Raw genomic sequence first — 17,835 nt, forward strand, 5'->3', positions numbered from 1 at the left:
TTGGTACTCAGGATTTTGTGGTACTGAAACTAGGGAAAGGAAAAAGAAAAGAAATAAAAAGAGAGCCAATTTAACCAAAATGGAATATAGGTGATAAATGTAGGACTAATAATGTAATACTGTACCCTCTCTGGCCAGTCCCCCAAAATACCAAACACTGTCAGATAATTTTAAAATGGAGACTCATCATTATAATTCGAATCTAGGGGCACCTGGGTGGTTCAGCTGGTTAAGCGTCTGCTTTGGCTCAGGTCATGATCCCAGGGCCCTGGGATTGAGCCCCATATTGGGCTCGCTGCTCAGCAGGGAGCCTGCTTCTCCTGCTGCCCCCACACCCACTCGTGCTTGCTCTCTCACTCTCTCTCTCCTTCTCAAATAAATAAAATCTTTAAAAAAATAATACTTCTAATCTAAGTATTTGCTCATCACGCAGTGTATCTGAGTTTGGTGTAAAAAAGGTTTTCTTGAAAATCTGCAATTGTATCATCTCTGCGTAACAACGAGTAAATCATTTTTGCATGCCTCTTGTAGCGTGGACTCAAACAAAAAACTGAAAATTTATTGCTTTGAAAATAAATGTGTAGTAGAGCAAAATGAGTCTTTGGAATTAAGCACAATCACTGAATTTAGGAAGATGACAATATATTAGGAAACTGTGTGTGTGAGAGATTGCTCATGAGAAAGAACTCACGCACAAGTCACAAGTCTGCTCATCCAAGAAAGAACTAGATCAGGCGCTGGAAAACTTTTTCTGTGAAGGACAGTAGCACACACTTTACAGTTTAGACTTTGTAGGCCCAAGAGTCTCTGTTGCAACCACCCAGCCACAGCAGCACAGACACTAAAGATTAAATAGGAATGTGTTCCAATGAAGTTTTACTTATAGACAATGAAATCTGAATTTCATTTAATATTTACAATCATGAAATATCATTTAAAATAAAAAATTTAAAAGCATAAAGCTATTCTCAGTTCATGCATCATCTAAAAACATACTTTGCCAACCCCTGAGTAGATGGCTGGTCTGAACTGAAAAATGTAGATGTTATGCTAAACCTCCATTCCTTTAGATAGTAATTAAAAACCATGATTCCAACAGCTCACAAATAAACTATAATGAAAAGCCAAGTTGTGGAGAGTCATGAACTGATGTTCAAAAGTTAAAAAATTTTAGCTCAATTAACTTTGGTACCCTATAAGGGAAAAAGTATCCATGACCATCAACAGATGAAAACAAAAGTAATGTCACTGAAACGTATCACTGAGATATAAACTCTGTATAAAAAATTGATACTATATCAAATTATACTTCTCATAGTTCTGATTTAATTTCCTTTAAACCCCGTTTAACATATCTTTGTTGCTAAAAAATTCTACTTATGACACTGAGTTGTTCAAGTTCTGCTTCACTGACTCTTACATCAATATTTAATAAACTGTTGACCAGTTCTGATCAGAAATGACTGATCAGTTCTGACCAGTTCTCCATCAGAAATGACTGATGTGCAAGCAAACTGTAAGAGGTGCAGCTCTCCAGAGAACTCCTTTTGTTGTTTTTAGTATCTGTTTACAATGATGGATGAAGACTTTTCAGTCAGATAAGCATCAGTGTGCTCCATTTCACCAGCGGGGGGTTTCACTTCCTTGGACATGCAGTCTTGTTCAAAGGTAATGAAACTGCCCTTTCCCTATCTTGCTACCTACAGATGCAGCAGAAATGTTTGCTACGGTAGCTCAATCAGTCCTTATGTTTTCTTTAAAAAAAAAAAAAATTTATTTAAATTCAATTAATTAACATACAGTAGATTGTTTCAGGGGTACAGGTCTGTGGTTCATCAGTCTTATATAATCCCCAGTGCTCATTACAACACATACCCATCTCCAATGTTTTACCCTGTTACTGCATCCCCCCAGGCCTCTTGCCTCCAGCAACCCTCAGTTTGTTTCCTGATTCTCTTGTGTTCTCTTAAGTTTGTTTAAGTTTAAGTGAAAGTTCTCTTAAGTTTGTTTCTCTTATGGTTTGTCTCCTTCTCTGGTTTCATCTTGTTTTATTTTTTCCTCTTCCCCTATGATCCTCTGCCTTGTTTCTTAAACCCCACATATCCTTTTTTTATGTTTGTTTGGTCAAAATCTTTCTGGGAAGGTGATAAAGAAGTCACTGCTGGGAGTGGGTAGCAGGGAGGTTTCGATGCACGTGGCTGTTCCCTTCTTTGGCTTTGTCCCAGGACTGATTATTCTGCACAATTGTTCAAGGTTACTTTTATTTGATTGCATTCCCAAAGTTGGCTGCCTTTAGGGTGGAGGCATTTGAACACAGTGTCAGGGTCTCTAGATCTGGAGATACCCAAGCCAAGGTCATCTGTATCTTGGTTGGCCTTATAAGGAAAACCTACGTCTGTAATAGTTAAAAACTGGCTTTATTCTCTTTCCTAGTTATGCTAACTATTACTTTAGAGTTTGATTTGTTTCTCCATTTCACAGTTCTCCAAAAGAGAAATAAATAAACATCATGGAATTTCAAAATCAGAATAATTCTCAATGTACCAAGAAGAAAGTATACCCCATAGTGTGTTCCTTAGATCAAGTCTGAATAATAATCTAACCCCACTATGGACCAAAATATTCCACTGAGTGTTTAAGCCTTTTTATTTTTCTTATTTTCTCACTTTTTATTTTTCTTACTACAAATACCATGGCAATCAACATTTTCACCAAAGGGAAGGAAGCACGGCAGCTCAGAAGGGACACTGAAGTTCTAACCCTCACTGTGCTCAGGCTTGAAGCAAGCCCTGGGCAGCAGGCAACCTCATTGTGCTCTCTCTCAACCTGTTAGTCACATGAGCCCACTTCCTATCCTCCTGCCTGTCCAGCGGTTCGCAAGTCGGAACTTAGGTTGCTATTAGGGAGAGCTGTATTCAGATGAGATCAGGTATGGCAGAGATAACAATAAAGATGTGTAAAGTTCTTCTTCCTGGTATCACATGAAAATTTAAATGCTCTTACCTTCGGAGAAGGATCTTTTAACGTAAGAGTCATCAGGGACACGGACTGAGGGCTGCCAAGCTCAGGTGTATCGGGAACAAAGGCTGACCAGTAGCCATAAAGAACTTTTTTTTCTATAGATTTTATAGTAGAAAGAAAACAGGCTAATGCTCCTTGGCGAACTTTGGCTTGGTAAGACCTACCCAAGAGAAGGAAGACAAAGTCTTTTAGTAGTTTTTAAAAAATATAGACATGAAAGTCTGCTTATTTTAGCCAACTCAAATGATACATTCAACATTCCGAATAAACCCTAAGGTAAAGATGCCAATGTGATATTAAAACAAATATTTTTCCATCAAAACACATTAAAGCAATTTGTTTATATAACAAGTTAAAAAGTTGACAATATAAAACAACTAGACAGAAAATAAAAGGGCAACAGTTTGACATCAGGAAACTAGTGTTAGATATGCAACACTGCAGAGTGTCCCTTCATCCAGCAAACTCACCCAGAGTACGTAAGTACGCACCAGGCATTGGGCTGAGGCCGACAGACATGAAGCCCGTCCGTGCCCCCCACAAGCTCACGAGGGACAGAGACAGACAGTTAAGGAGATAACTGCAACACAGCATGATCAACCTTAAGGTAGGAATAAGCCCACGAAGTAGGGACCTAAGCCAGAATTCGGCGGGGGGGGGGGGCATCAGAAAAGGCTTCTCAGAGGACATGACTGCTGAGCTCGTACTCAAGAGGAGCAGTGGTTAACACGGCAAGGAGACAGAAGGGGGGAAATTCCAGGCAGAGGAACCACATGTATAAAGGCCCACACAAAAGAATCTTCAAATTCAATCCTGTCTGTCAGTCAGCTTTTTAAGCAAAGTTATAAACTTACAAGCAATGGAGATTATAAGGCATAACAACATAACAAAATACTACTACCTCATTTTACTCTGCATGCCTCCCTCTGCGTCGGAATAGTCAGACTCACTACTGCTGACCCTTTTCCAGCTGGCAGAACGGATGGGCGGGGAGAACAGGTCTTTTCCTACAGCGCCATCTCCCTCTACGGGCAAACTCTGGCCTCCCAGGGTCGAGGAAGAGGGAGTGTTCCCCTCACGCAAGTGCTCTCTGCCTGAGGCAGCGACGGGGGCTACCTCTCTTTCACCACTGGATTCTTCTTCTTCCTCTTCTTCTTGCTGGATTTTCTTCGATTTGACTTTTGATTTTTTCTTTTTATTCTGATTGTAGGAGCAAATGAACATGTATATATGATAGCTACTGGTACCTGTCTCATTTAATAATTACTAAATATGTCTCCAAAATGTAGTATGAGGAAAGAAGAAAAGAGAAGAGAAAAAAGTGGCACTTCCCCCTCTGGGTGTCTGGGGCTATGCTAAGGGCTTACACACACCCCACTGGACCACGGGAAACAAGGCAGGAAGTGTGTGCAACAGAGCCACGCTTGGAGCCCAGCTTTATATTCTACCCCCGTGACTCTGAGCACATCACTTTGCCTTCCATTAGTTTGACCTTCCTCATCTGTAACGCCACCTTTCCTGAACAACTGTGAACGCATTCAACCACAAGAGAATGCGAGTACAGGAAAGGACTTGGGCGACAATTTTCTCCGTTCTCCCAGATAAGACATGTAGCTAGCGCCACTCCAGATGTAGAAAAGAAATGCTAGCCCACCACATACAATGCATGTTTTAGGGCACTGGGGCTTTGTAGGTATGAAGTAAAAGCCAGTTTTCTCCCTTTCTCCTACTTCTTTCCAAATGTCTTTGGAATATGTGCCATCCTTTGCATTCTCAAGGTCCCTGACTTTGAGGAAGGAAGGTCCTCGTCCCTTCTATTTCGGATTATTAATGTGGCTCCAGACTCACACCCTTTTACTTGCTACCGTAGTGATTTTTCTAAGACGTGCATCTGATCACCTCACTCCCCTATATGAGTCTTCATCTCTATATCCTGTAAGATAAAAGCTAACTCCTTAGCGTACTGTATAAGACCCTTAGGATGTGGCCTCTGCTACCTGCATGTCCCAGCCTTCCTCTGCACGCACCTGACATTCTAGACTACTGGTTGACAAATGGGCTACGTGCATGCTCCTTCTCTATGCTTATGCACTTTGTTTCCTCTGAGTAAAACTCTTTCCTTTCTTTTTGTACTTTACTCATTCTTAAGTCTCAGTTTGGCCACCACATTTTTTAAAAAGCTCCCTCTAGAGGCGCCTGGGTGGGTCAGTCATTAGGCATCTGCCTCAGGCTCAGGGCATGATCCCAAGGTCCTAGGATCAAGCCCCGCATCGGACTCCCTACTCTGCGGAAAGCCTGCCTCTCCCTCTCTCACTCCCCCTGCTTGTGCTCCCTCTCTTGCTGTGTCTCTCGGTCGAATAAATAAATAAAATCTTAAAAAAATAATAAAAAAATAAAAAGCCCCCTCTTACCCCTCTATTTGGATTGGGTACTCTGATGCGATCCCAGAGTACCCTGTGAATATGCTGATGAAAGAAATCACAATACCGCATTGTAGTTGCTTGTTTATCCACTTTCCCCTTCTCTTCCATACTGTAAAAAGTAGAGTCTATATCCTTAATGCTTAACATAATGTCTGCGATGTAGCAGATGTTCAGTTAATGTTGTGTAAATCAATGAGTGAAAGAATTTCTCATTATAAGCATTTGGTAATTAACACCTGATACGTTTCTAGATGAAGTACTCTGGCTCACGTATCTGTATGTTCTCAGTTTCTCAACACAAAGGAGTATAAGGGATATGGCAGCTATATGAACAGGCTGGGAAACTTGGTAGTCACAAGAGAGACCTACGATATTTACCAATCAGCCTTTTATAGAGAAAGTTGGTTGGCTTGTGGTCTCGAGCATTTGGGGAATGAGGATGTGTGGCTTCAGGTATAAAGTAAACATCCATTGTTACATCTATTACGCTGTCTAGAACTCTTAGAAATATAAGAGACTTGAACTGGTGTTTTCAGCAGTCTGATGAATTTAAATTTACTATGCTAAAAACCCTAAACTGAAATCAAATTCAAGGTGAGCCTTTGGCACAAGTAGTGATGCAAATCATATAAAACACATATAACAAGCAATTAAAGGCAATCCACAACTTAAGCCTAAGCAGACAAAGGCATACCAGAGTTGGTCGGGAAGTGCTGGATTCAGGTTGCTGTGGTTTGACAGGTGGTCGCCCGTCATACTGAGGAAGTAGAGTCGGGTATAACACCGTGGGCAGCTCTATGTTTAGTCCCGGGAGTCCATGAAACATAGATTTCTAATAATGATGATTAAGGAGACACACACACACACAGAAAACTAATCATAAAACAATGATTCACCATGTTCTGGATCACATCAATGAACAGATTAATGTCTAGAAGCTTATTAAGGAAATTAAAATGGACAAAAAATTGATACCTCGGTGGTTTAGGGGTTACAGAAGCATTTAATTTCATCTGGATAGATCTATCCTGGCCAGATTAGGTTAGACTTGATTTTAGTTTATTTAATCATGTTTTTTATTAATTTTTAAAATTTTTCCAATCTGTTTTATCCAATCCTTTGATCCATAAGTTTTTAACCAATCTATTGTTCTTTTTTCACTTACGCATGTCTACACCCAGCTGTTTTTCTATTTGGGTGACAGGACAGGGAAGAATTTGACATTTTTTTATCAAGCTAAGTTACCACACATGGCTTTGAACCGAGGCCACTTCCTGGCTGAACTGAAAGGTGGGTCCCCAGAGAAGCTGATCTGAACTTCCCACTGACCGGCAGGCTCAGAAGCCAAAGAATGCATCCTCCTAATGTGATCCTGACTGGCCTGCTGACTGCATGGGCCCAGAGCCAAAGGGAAGCTCTGGTTCTTCTTTCAAGTAAAAACAGGTTTGAGATGATCTAAAACTAAATTATTTACAGATCATAACCTATTCCTTTCCTAACTTAAGATTCATAAGTAAAGTTGCAGAATTTTGATATATTTACTTAAGGCAAGTTTTATTGTTTTCAGTTCTTAAGTATGCTTGTATATGAACATTTGAATGATCTTTCCTAAAATATAATACCCTAAAGCTAGCCTTAGAGTGATGATGTGAAGTGGTTCTTTTGCCTGGGGTTTAAGGAGGAAAGATACTCACCATAATGAGGACTTGGGTTTAAACAGGCAACACCTCACCTTTAGCACAGCCAGCAGAGCTCCAAGTTCCTCAGTCTGTGTCAGTTTCATCTTGCCTCCATTTAGAAGAGACTGTATACCTTTTAATGCATTTTGTAACAACTAGGGGAAAGAAGGGACAAGTTTAAAGGTAAAGGAAATGTAGTTATCCAGGGATCAACTTTCCAGCACCACTGAGGCTGGAGGAGAAAAAAATCTCTAGATGATGAAAAAAAAAATTCAAAAGGAGAAAAAAAAAATGAAGATCCAGAGGAGAGAGATCTGATGAACTACTACTAATTATTTTCTAGAAGAAAAGAGTGCTCTCACAGAGGAGTGGTCTTATCCTATATGTTTATAAGCTAGCACGTACAAATGGTGAGCAAGAGAAAAAGAAAAAGAAGAAGAGGTGTGTAGTGGGAAGAAGGTGATAGGGATGGAAAAGTAGCAGTGAAGATGGGAAGCGGGGAAGCTCTCTGATGCACCAACCTCACTAGTTCTTAAAAGCAAAGGCATGTGTGGGGAGCAGGTTTCCAGAGAGCAAGTCTGATCCAGATTAATCTTCTGACCAGCATCCTCATTAAGAAATACCATCCTGAAGAAATACTACCCCCACGGAGAGGATGTGGACAACAGCCTTTTTCTGAAATAGTGGAAACACTCAAGAAGCTTCCATTTCCCCCTGTTCTGAGGACTGTGTCATCCTCAGAAGGTCAGAAGCTGACCCTCTGTGGCATGGGAAAGTCACCCAAAGTAAAGCAGGTGTATGCCAAGCACTGTCAATGCTGTGTTTCGTAGACTGCTCATAGGGCCCTACAGGGTAATTGCATCATCTGTCCCATTTCAGACAGAAGGAACAGGGAAGCTCAAGAAGTTCAGTAACTGGGCCAAGGTCTCCCAGTGACAGCAGTCAGAATGCACGAGGTACATCAACAGGTACTGAAGAGCTTCCCTAGAAATATTCACTTTAAAAAGGAGACAAAGGGGGATGCCTGGGTGGCTCAGTCAGTTAAGCTGCTGCCTTCAGCTCAGGTCATGATTCCAGGGTCCTGGGATCAAGTCCCACAACCGGCTCCATGCAGGGAGCCTGCTTCTCTCTCTGCCTCTGCCTGCTTGTGCACGCTCTCTCTCTCTCTCTCTCTCTGATAAATAAATAAAATCTTTAAAAGAGCGTGTGGGTGGCTCAGTGAGTTAAGCCTCTGCCTTCGGCTCAGGTCATGATCTCAGGGTCCTGGGATCGAGTCCCACATCCGGCTCTCTGCACAGCAGGGAGCCTGCTTCCCCCTCTCTGCCTGCCTCTCTGCCTGCTTGTGATCTCTGTCTCTCAAATAAAGAAAAATCTAAAAAACAAAAAAAAGGAGATAAAGCTGAAAAACAGCATATTTAATATGACCCCACTTGAAAATTATAAAGTTATGCTCATTTACACACAGAAATAATATCTGGGGGCTCATAGAACAAACTGTTCCAAGTGGTTATATCTGAGCAGGGAACTATGAGGAACTTTCATCATCACAGATCTGTAATTTCTGATATGTGTCACTCAGAATTTAAAACATGTTAATAAATTGTCATATTTCTATCAGCTTTTTAAAAAAAGAAATAATATTGCAGATACTGTTGAAATCCACTCTCTTCCATCTAAAAGATATGTACAAAGGGTGCCTGGGTGGCTCAGTTGGTTGGGCATCCAACTCTTGATTTCTACTCGGATCATCATCTTGGGGTCGTGACATCGAGCCCCAAGTCATGCTCCATGATGGGTATGTGAAGCCTGCTTGGGATTCTCTCTCCCTATATCTCCTGCCCTTGCTTGTACTGTCTCTCTCATTCTCTTTCTCTCACTAAAAATAAATAAATAAAATGACAGTTACTAGTCTGAAATTGTATTGCTTTTATAATCAGGAGAAAAAAAAAAACCACTTTTCTTTAAAAAGCTTTAAAATTGCAAAACAAAATAAACAGAAACTCTCTTGTAATTTAAACCGGAAAGATACGATGTCCATCTTTTTAAGTTACAAACATCATGCATGCCTACTATCTCTCAACAAAACTAATTTGACAACCAAATTATACTCTTTAGTAACAGCCTCCGTTCTACTGCTGCTTCTAGACACATCTGTAACATTCACAAGATCAGTGGTAGCCCCACCTACCATGCAAAACGTGATATCATCCATATCAGATGATTTTGGAGACTGTAAAGTGGTCAAGAAAGCCTGGAAGCAGATATTTGGGTAGGGCTCCTCCAAGTACGGCTGTCCCGGCACACTAAAACACATATAAAAAAGCAATGCAAACTCAGTCTCCTTTGAAATGGGACTTGCAAAAGAGTAAGAATTTAAAATAGCAGTAATACAGACCAACAGAGTTGGACTATGCCTTTGGATGAAACTGTATTGAGGAAGAATGTGCACTTTGCGTAAATAACTATGACTAGGAGACAGCACAAGGATGGAATGAATAGGAAGGAGGAAGAGTGGTTTCTATAGGGAAAAGTTACAGAAGTCTGTAGTGGAAGACCAGAGGAAGAATTCCTTATTCTGCTTTTCAGGGTTTAGAGGGAAGTAACACAGACAGGTCCTGTCAAGCCAGAGGCACACAGCTGAGCCAGCCCGGCACCCACCCTAACAACACTGCAGTATAGAGACCAACAGCAGTTTAAGTCTGTGCTCCTCATTTTTCATTGCAGACATCTACAACTGGGTGGCCGGGATGGGTGCCAATTTCTTAGAAGAAACTGGTTTTGACAGAGGCCTCAACATAGCTTAAATTCTTATGACTATACTCTAAAAGATTTAATATGGTTAAAATTTACATCAACGGAAAACAAAGCCTTGGCATATTGCACACGGACTCCTTTTACCCTATTTTAGGGATAAGGTCCTAGTCTAGTTTTTCCTTTATCTTTTCTATAAACAATATCAAAATTAAAAGTAAACAATATAAGATGATCTTATTAGCAAAGAACATGAGAATCACACAGTAGGTTATTTTTCTAAGTTGGCTCTGGTTTCAGACTGATTGAACCACCCACAAAGGGCCCATGAGAAGCCCTGTCTTACTGCAGCTGGGAGCCGTGAGCATCCACATACCTGAGACACAAGTTTGCCATACAGTGCACGGCAGCTCTCCTGACTTCAGGGTCGGGCTGAGCTGAGTCACTCAATGTCATCAAAATCCCACTCTTGCCCAGCAAGTCTGGGAGGTACTAAAACAAAATAACAGCTAATGTTGGTCAAAGAAAGCTTCTAGGAAAATATTACTCTTTAGACAGATGTCAGTTTTTAAACTAAAAGGCAGTTAAGTTCCACAAGACTAGCTGCTAGGTAAATCTTCCAGATGGGCATGCAAAGGTGTGCCCCAAAACACCAGGGGGGATCACCACTCCCAGCCTAGGTAGTTGCTGAAGCTCTTCCGTCATGGGTACATAGCTGAAGGGTAATAATAATAGTAACAGAGATTAATAATGATGGTAATGACATTCATTGAGTGCCAAGCACTTCACGAGGACTGTCTCACTTCATCCTCAGAGGAACTACTGTACACATGAAGACACGAGGCTCAGAGTCGTTGAATGAGAGCTGCTCAAGGTCACACGTACCATGAATGATAGGACCAAAACCTCAGAACGGGCCTGTTGCTTCAGAGCCTGTGTTCCTAACCTTTTGAAGGAAAGAGAGAACACAGTTGAAACTACCTTTTGACATTTTGAGCCATTGCAGTAAACCAGAGCTGCCAGGGCTTGAAGGATTTCCACGTGTGTCCAGGAACTACACTGACGAAGAGCAGAAATAGCATAGCCCAGTAGGAAAGCCAGGTTCTGCTCATCCACAATCACCTATCAAGACAGGAAAAAATATGCATGATTTAACTGGTAAAAAGATATCTTTATCCTTTCGGACATGTATGCTCACCTGAATCAAGCTATGAAAGACAGAACACATATGCCCATCTTTCTGGTGTCAAAAAGATCAGCTCTGAAGGCCCTGCAAGTCTGATCATGACAAGGCCTTCTCCTTGCCCCAGGGCCTTGCTCATCACCTCCCCCTTTATTCCCTCCACACAAAGGAGAACCTGGCAAAGTCCTTGTAAATTTTTCTTGACACCAGCAGCTATAAATACATTTATATGTTTAAGACTCAATCCACTAAAATTGCCTTCTACATAGTAAATGCTCAACAAATACACTGCGAATATGTATGTCTGCTAAATAGCTACTATGTCTCACTCTGATGTGGGGAACAGGACAGGAAGACGTATCTTTGTCCTCAAGAAGTTTATCATCTTGTTGGGACAAAGCTGGTTAATCGAAGTATCAATTCATGAATAACTGAAATAACCTGTCATCAAAAACTAGGAAGTCGGCTAAGGGCTGTAGGTACCATATGTGATCAGGAATTTTTCCAACTGCCTGAATTACAAAGGTAATATATCTGACAACAGTAAACATTCAGAAGGTACCGTATCAGTGTGAAAAATTCTAAACTTGAAAATAGACTCATTTCATTTAGGAAGTCACACGTAGCAGACACTGCTTACCTATCAGCATTCATCTCCTGTCTCCTGCTGGCAGAGTACTGATTTTATTTGGTGGCTCATCTCTTGCACATGAGACCTGAGGGTAAATCCCAATTAGCTAAGACAGTGGTCCTCTACTGGGGGCAATCCTATTTCCCAGGGAAATAAGATTTTTTTATGGCAGTGAGGATAGACATTCACAATTGGGGGGATGCTACTAGCTTCTAAGGGAGAAGATAAGAGAGATGCTGCTAAAATCCTATAATGCACAGGACTGCCACCCACAACTAAGAATCATCCAATCCAAAATATCAATAGTGCCAAGATTAAGAAACTTTGACATAAAAGTTGAGCTGCACATTGTAATCATCTAGGGAGCTTAAGCCCTCCAGGTGATTCTAATATGCAGTCAAGGTTGACCCATGGTTTAAGCCACTCATGGTAAACCATTCCCCTGATCAGAGGGGTGTAGAGGGGGTTTCATATGACTTAGGTCTCTCCAGCCAAATATCAGGGGAGGTCTGATGGAGACTGTGGGGGACAAGAAGCCTCGTTCTTAAATCAAAGGAACACAAAACAAATCATTCTTTTGCTTCTGCAGGATGTTATTTATTTATTTCACATGGGAGGCCTGGAACTGAGGCCACCATCTTGACTGTAAGAGATATGGAAAACCCATACAAACAGTGAATGAAAAAAATGCCATACGTTTCTTCTTATTAAGTGCCCCTTGGGAGTTCCTCCCTTGGGGGTTGTGACATGAGATAATTAAAAAAAATTTTTAGCTATTCTAGGTTGGTTTTTCTGTTTCTTGCAGCCAAAAGAATCCTAGATTACATAATGCTAATTGTAAATTTTATGCTAACTATATTCATGTACTCATGTGGTATCCTATGGTAGGTAAGAGCCGCAACTTCTGAACTGTTTCTAAAAAGATATGAGATTTATTTAGGAAGTTAAGAAGGTTCTGGGAAGAGGGGAACCATAGTACAGACCTTAATATAAATAACAGAGGTCTTTTCATCTAATGTCCTCTTGCTCCCAAGCTACTTCTTATGTTTTATGATGAACAAAGTAGACTGCAAAAATGGTAGCTTTCGGAAAGGGGGATAAATACTGGTAGGAAAGAATCAGGGTATTGTTTTAACTTTTTCTTAGATATATCTTGGTCAAATACATCTTCCATAAAAAATTCTAAGACCTGGAGGCCTCAGTGCTATTGGTTTCTTGAACCAAACAGAAAGGGACACCTCTCATGGACAAACTTCTGGAACTGGGCAGCATAATTTTTTTGGTCAGAATTATATTTAATATCATTCTTAGTAAGGAAGTGCTTCTTGCAGTTTCTCAAAAGATCAGCCTATCATACCTAACACAAATGTAGCATTTCAAAGGTTTAGTTTATGATGGATTCTAAGGTCATACGCGTGATTACCTGTAATCTGTTAAGTAAATGGTGGATAAGTTGAGACACTTTGCTGACAAGATGATTCTGATTAAGAGGCACCAGTCGGCAAGCTTGGACTAGAAGAGTACAGACATCCTACCAAAAAAAGAAGATAATGAAAAGGCAATATGCCTATTAGTCAAGTGAAGAACCACCCCCCCACCCCCCACCAAATATAGCCAAACAGAAAAATGAAAGTGAATGTTCACACTCAAAATGAGGAAAGATGAAATCTGAAGTAGAAACTCAGAAAAAAAAAATTAAATGACATCACAGAAATATGATGTCCTAAAAAAGTATAAGACTCAATGTGGTTTTGGTCAGGCTGACGGCTCCAGAGTCTCCACATATGTAGAGACAGTGCAATTAAATAACCAAAGAAAGGCCTCCAGAATGTAAAAGTACACAGTGAAGTTAAAAACACCAAAAAGTAAACAGACACATGAAAAGATGCTGATCACCACTCATCATCAGGGAAATGCAAATCAAAACTACAATGAGACATCACTGTACATCTGCCAGAATGCCAGAATGGCTAAACACAAAACACAACAACAGGTGTTGGCAAGGATGTGTGGAAAAAGGAACCCTCATGCACTGTTGGTGGGAATGCAAACTGGTGCAGACACTGTGGAAAACAGTATGGAGGTTCTTCAAAAAGTTAAAAATAGAACTACCCAATGGCACTACTGGGTATTTACCCAAAGGATACAAAAACACTAATTCAAAAGGATACATGCACCGCTCTTTACAGCACCATTATTTACAACAGCCAAGATGTGGAAGCAGCCCAAGTGTTCGTCCATGGATAAGTGGATAAATATGTGGTTTAGATATCTATAGTGGAATATTACTCAACCATAAAGAAGAATGAAATCTTGTCATTTGCAATGACGTGGATGGAGCTGTAGAATATTATGCTAAGTGAAATGTCAGTCAGAGAAAGGCAAACACCGTATGATTTCACTCATCTGTGGAACTGAAGAAACAAAACAAACAAGCAAAGGGCAAAAAAGACGAGAGAGAGACAACCAAAGAAATAGACTCTTAACTATAGAGAACAAGTTGATGGTTACCAGAGGGGAGGCAGGTGGGGTGATGGGGGAAATAGGTGATGGGGATTTAGGAAGGCACTTGTGAAGAGCACTGGGTGATGTATGGAATTGTTTAATCACTGTATTATACACCTGAAATTAATATAACACTGTATGCTAACTATATGGGAATTAAAAATATTTTTAAATAAAAAAAATAGAACTCATTCATTCCTATCTTAAAAAAGAAAAGAAAGTAAACAAATCATATTTTCAATGCCACTGGGAAAATCAGGAATGACACCTGGATCAATTTATTGTAAAATAAGGTAATTCTTCAAAAAAATAAAGAGGGCAATCTATTTGCAAATCACACTATTCATTCATCCACTGATGTTTATTGAATTGAAAGGTTTGGAGCACCTACTATGTGCTAGGTAGTGTACTAGATCTTTGGACTCCAAAGATGAACATGTTCCTGAACTTTGAAAAGAGCTCATAGTGAGGAAGACAGAAATACTCATACAATAATTAAAGTGAATTAAATGCTGAAAGAATTAACTGCAAACTCCATGGGGAAATGGTAATTAGGGAGGTCTTATGGAGGTGATTTTTTTAAAAGATTTATTTATTTTAGAGAGAGAGAAAGCACAAGTGGGGGTGGGGGGTGCAGAGAGAGGAGGATTGAGAATCCCAAAAAGACTCTGTGCTGAGTGTGGAGACTGATGTGGGGCTTGATCCCAGGACCCTGAGATCATGACCTAAGCTAAAACCAAGAGTAGGACACTAAGCCCACTGCTCCACTCGGAAGTCCCACGGAGGTAGGTTTTTTTGTTTTGTTTTGTTTTAGATTTCATCTATTTACTTGACAGAGAATGAGAGGGGGTGGTCAGAGGGAGAAGCAGACTCCCTGCTAAGCAGGGAGCCCAAATGTGGCATTCGATCCAGGAAGTCCAGGATCATGCCCTGAGCCAAAGGCAACCAACTGAGCCACCCAGGTGCCCCTCACAGAAATGATTATTAAGCATAATCTGGAATGATCTGAAGGATGACTAAAATCTGCCAGACAGACAAAGCAAAGAAAGATACAGCAAGCAACGGGAATGGAGTGTGCAAAGACCTAGAATACCAGTAGGTGTGAAACACTAGTAGATGCTGAGGAACAGCAGCTTTTAAATGACTGCACACAAGGCACAAAAGGAGAAGGGACAGGAGACTTCAAAGGCACATATTTTTGATTAAAAATATATCAAATTATAATAATAAAGCAAAAGGTCCTAAGTACCTCCTTAATTCCATTCTGCTCCCTGGGGACATACACTATTATTTCATTAAAAACGCTTCCATTCGTTGCTGTGAACTCTTCACCATCTATAAATGTATGTATTCTCTTAGACACGCTCCTCACTCAACATGTCATACTGCAACGAACTGTTCCATACCCTGCTCTGATCATCTACCAATATGTATTGAAGACCTCCCCAAATCAGAGCTTTGCCTTTCGAATAAGATTTTTTCCCATGAAAAAAAAAAGACCACTCTAGTAGTAGAACAAAGAATGGTTCGGAGAAGAGCTAGACAGGAGGCTGAAGAGAAGTTTGAGAAAACCAGTGGAAGAGTTCAGGAGTCATCTTGCCTGAGGGCTTAAGGCACTGCAGTGGGAGCACAGAAAAGGGAATAAGAAATATTTATGAGATGGAATCTGAAGAATCCGCATTGGGTAAGATCTGGGAGGAAAGAGAAAGCACCAGTGTGACTTGGCAGACTGGCATGTTTCCGTGAGCTAGGGCATGGGATGGGCTGTGGATATAGTTGTCTCCAGAGAAAATGTAACTTCGTTTTTAGGAACTGTCAAGTTTGAGGCACCTGTGAGCACCAGAGGCAGTGGTATGACTGGGTCAAGAGTTCTGGGAGTTCAGTAAGTAGGACTTAGAGTAGAAGACATCATGGTCTGATGTGTGTGAATATTATTATTACTCTAAACAGGAGGCAGATAGGGAAGAGCTAGTAGGAAACAACATAAAATGGCAGGGAGCATGGGACAGCCTTTGCTCCAACTCTACCTCTGCCTTTTGCCAGCAATATGACACTGGATCTTTACGTGCCTCAGTATTTTTATCAGTAAAGTAGATCTACTACTACCCACGTTGTAAGATTCCTCGGACCGTACACCATAAAGTACAGTACATGATGATGGTCTGAGTACCAGGTCTTCAATAAATGAAGAAGTGAATTTTATATGGCAAAGTGTTCTGTGCGTAGGGAGTGGAGCGGTGCGACCAGAGAGGACACCTGCAGTGTTATCAGAGCAGAAGTCATCAAGTGGGGTTTTAAAGATGCGAGTTTGCCAAGCACTGCAGGATCTTCAGCTGGAGGAGAGCAGAGACTGCCGCGGTCGGAGGGAGCCTGGGAGCCTGGAGCTAAGTAACGCGTAGCGGAGCTGGGAAAGGCCGGGCGCGGCAGGCGGGAGCTACCGGCTGGGTCCCTGAGGCTGGAGCCGGGGCCAGTAGGCGCGGCCCGAGTCCTCCCCACCCCGCACGCCGCCTACCTCCGGAGCCACGCCGCCGCCCTCGCTGTAGTTCTCAGAGATGAGCTGGTCGAAGAGCAGGTGGATCTCGGTCCGGGCGGAGCTGCTGTCATCCGGGCGCAGGGCGCAGAGCCTGGCCGACAAGCAGCGAAATCCACTGCTGCGCTCTGGTGGTGGCTCTCGTGGCACTTCGCGCCCGGGAGAGCCGGCGACTTGTACCGCCGCCATCTTTCCTAAGTAGGACAACAGAGAAACACTTCCGGGGTATTCCCAGCTCCGCGCGCCAGTTCCGGAAATACTTCTTTAGACCGGGTCCCTCCTCGGAGTGCTTTGAGAATATTTGTCAGAAATTAACTTGGAGGGTTTTTTTGTTTTGTTTTGTCTTTGTTGTTGTTGTTGTTGTTGTAGCTTTACCTCCCACTTGTCTTTGAGTCCTGACTGAAAAGTGGGACTCTATTTGTCCTTCTAGAAAGTGTGTTCCTGGACAGGGCTGACATGGCTATTTAGTACCAGCGTTTTCAGAAGGGCTGGAGTTGGAGGGGCGGTTGGTGGTGGGAACGGCAGAAACCGCTGTTTCTACGACAACCTTGGATTCTTCTTATATCGTGTGAGAGCCTTGGATTCTTACCCAGGCACGAAACCACCCTGTAAATAGAGGGTACAAGTCCCAGTGTTCCTTGCAGCCGGCTGTGCATCCTTCTGAGAAACTTGCGCTTCATTACACAAGAAAAGAAATTTGGAAGTTCAAACTGAGCCATGTAAAATATAACCTGCCTACGGGTGACCTGGTTGAGATTGGACACCCCAAGATTTCCTGTAGCCTTAAAAGCAAGAAGCTGGAAAAGAAAGTAGCTATTTTATTTTTTTTAATTTTATTGTAAGGTTTTATTTATTTGACAGAGAACACGAGTAGGCAGAGAGGCAGTCAGAGAGAGAGAGAGAAAGGGAAGCAGGCTCCCAGCTGAGCAGAAAGCCTGTTGTGGGGCTCCATCCCAGGACCCTGAGATCAAGACCTGAGCCGAAGGCAGAGGCTTTAACTCACTGAGCCACCCAGGCGCCCTGAAAATAGCTATTTTAAATGCTGTAAATGGTTTTTAGTCACCCAAGAGGTGAAGGCATGAAATTAGCATTTGGTCATGTCTTGGGTTTTT

The 17,835-nt window shown here is 41.6% G+C and overlaps 1 protein-coding gene across 5 annotated transcripts in view; it reads right to left on the reverse strand.

Annotated features, from left to right (window-relative positions):
* HEATR6 (HEAT repeat containing 6) overlaps nucleotides 1-16,942 on the reverse strand; it is a 32,065-nt gene extending 15,123 nt beyond the window's left edge. For 2 of the 5 annotated variants that reach the window (XM_004747149.3, XM_045070023.1), the window contains exons 1-9: nucleotides 16,706-16,942; nucleotides 13,112-13,219; nucleotides 10,856-10,996; nucleotides 10,251-10,366; nucleotides 9,312-9,426; nucleotides 7,177-7,278; nucleotides 6,139-6,276; nucleotides 3,923-4,221; nucleotides 3,004-3,181 (exon numbers count right to left, since the gene is read on the reverse strand). In XM_004747149.3, the coding sequence (XP_004747206.1) occupies nucleotides 3,004-3,181; nucleotides 3,923-4,221; nucleotides 6,139-6,276; nucleotides 7,177-7,278; nucleotides 9,312-9,426; nucleotides 10,251-10,366; nucleotides 10,856-10,996; nucleotides 13,112-13,219; nucleotides 16,706-16,912 (1,404 nt within the window). In that variant the 5' untranslated portion in view covers nucleotides 16,913-16,942. Of the gene's footprint in view, nucleotides 1-3,003; nucleotides 3,182-3,922; nucleotides 4,222-6,138; nucleotides 6,277-7,176; nucleotides 7,279-9,311; nucleotides 9,427-10,250; nucleotides 10,367-10,855; nucleotides 10,997-11,697; nucleotides 11,774-13,111; nucleotides 13,220-16,705 lie in introns of those variants that run through there. The other 3 variants (XM_045070025.1, XM_045070024.1, XM_045070026.1) reach the window with 3 other exon arrangements.
* Between the last annotated feature and the right edge of the window lie 893 nt (nucleotides 16,943-17,835).

This window comes from Mustela putorius, unplaced genomic scaffold, assembly GCF_011764305.1.
Source record: "Mustela putorius furo isolate JIRA1106 unplaced genomic scaffold, ASM1176430v1.1 tig00003962_pilon_pilon_pilon, whole genome shotgun sequence".
NCBI lineage: Eukaryota > Metazoa > Chordata > Mammalia > Carnivora > Mustelidae > Mustela > Mustela putorius.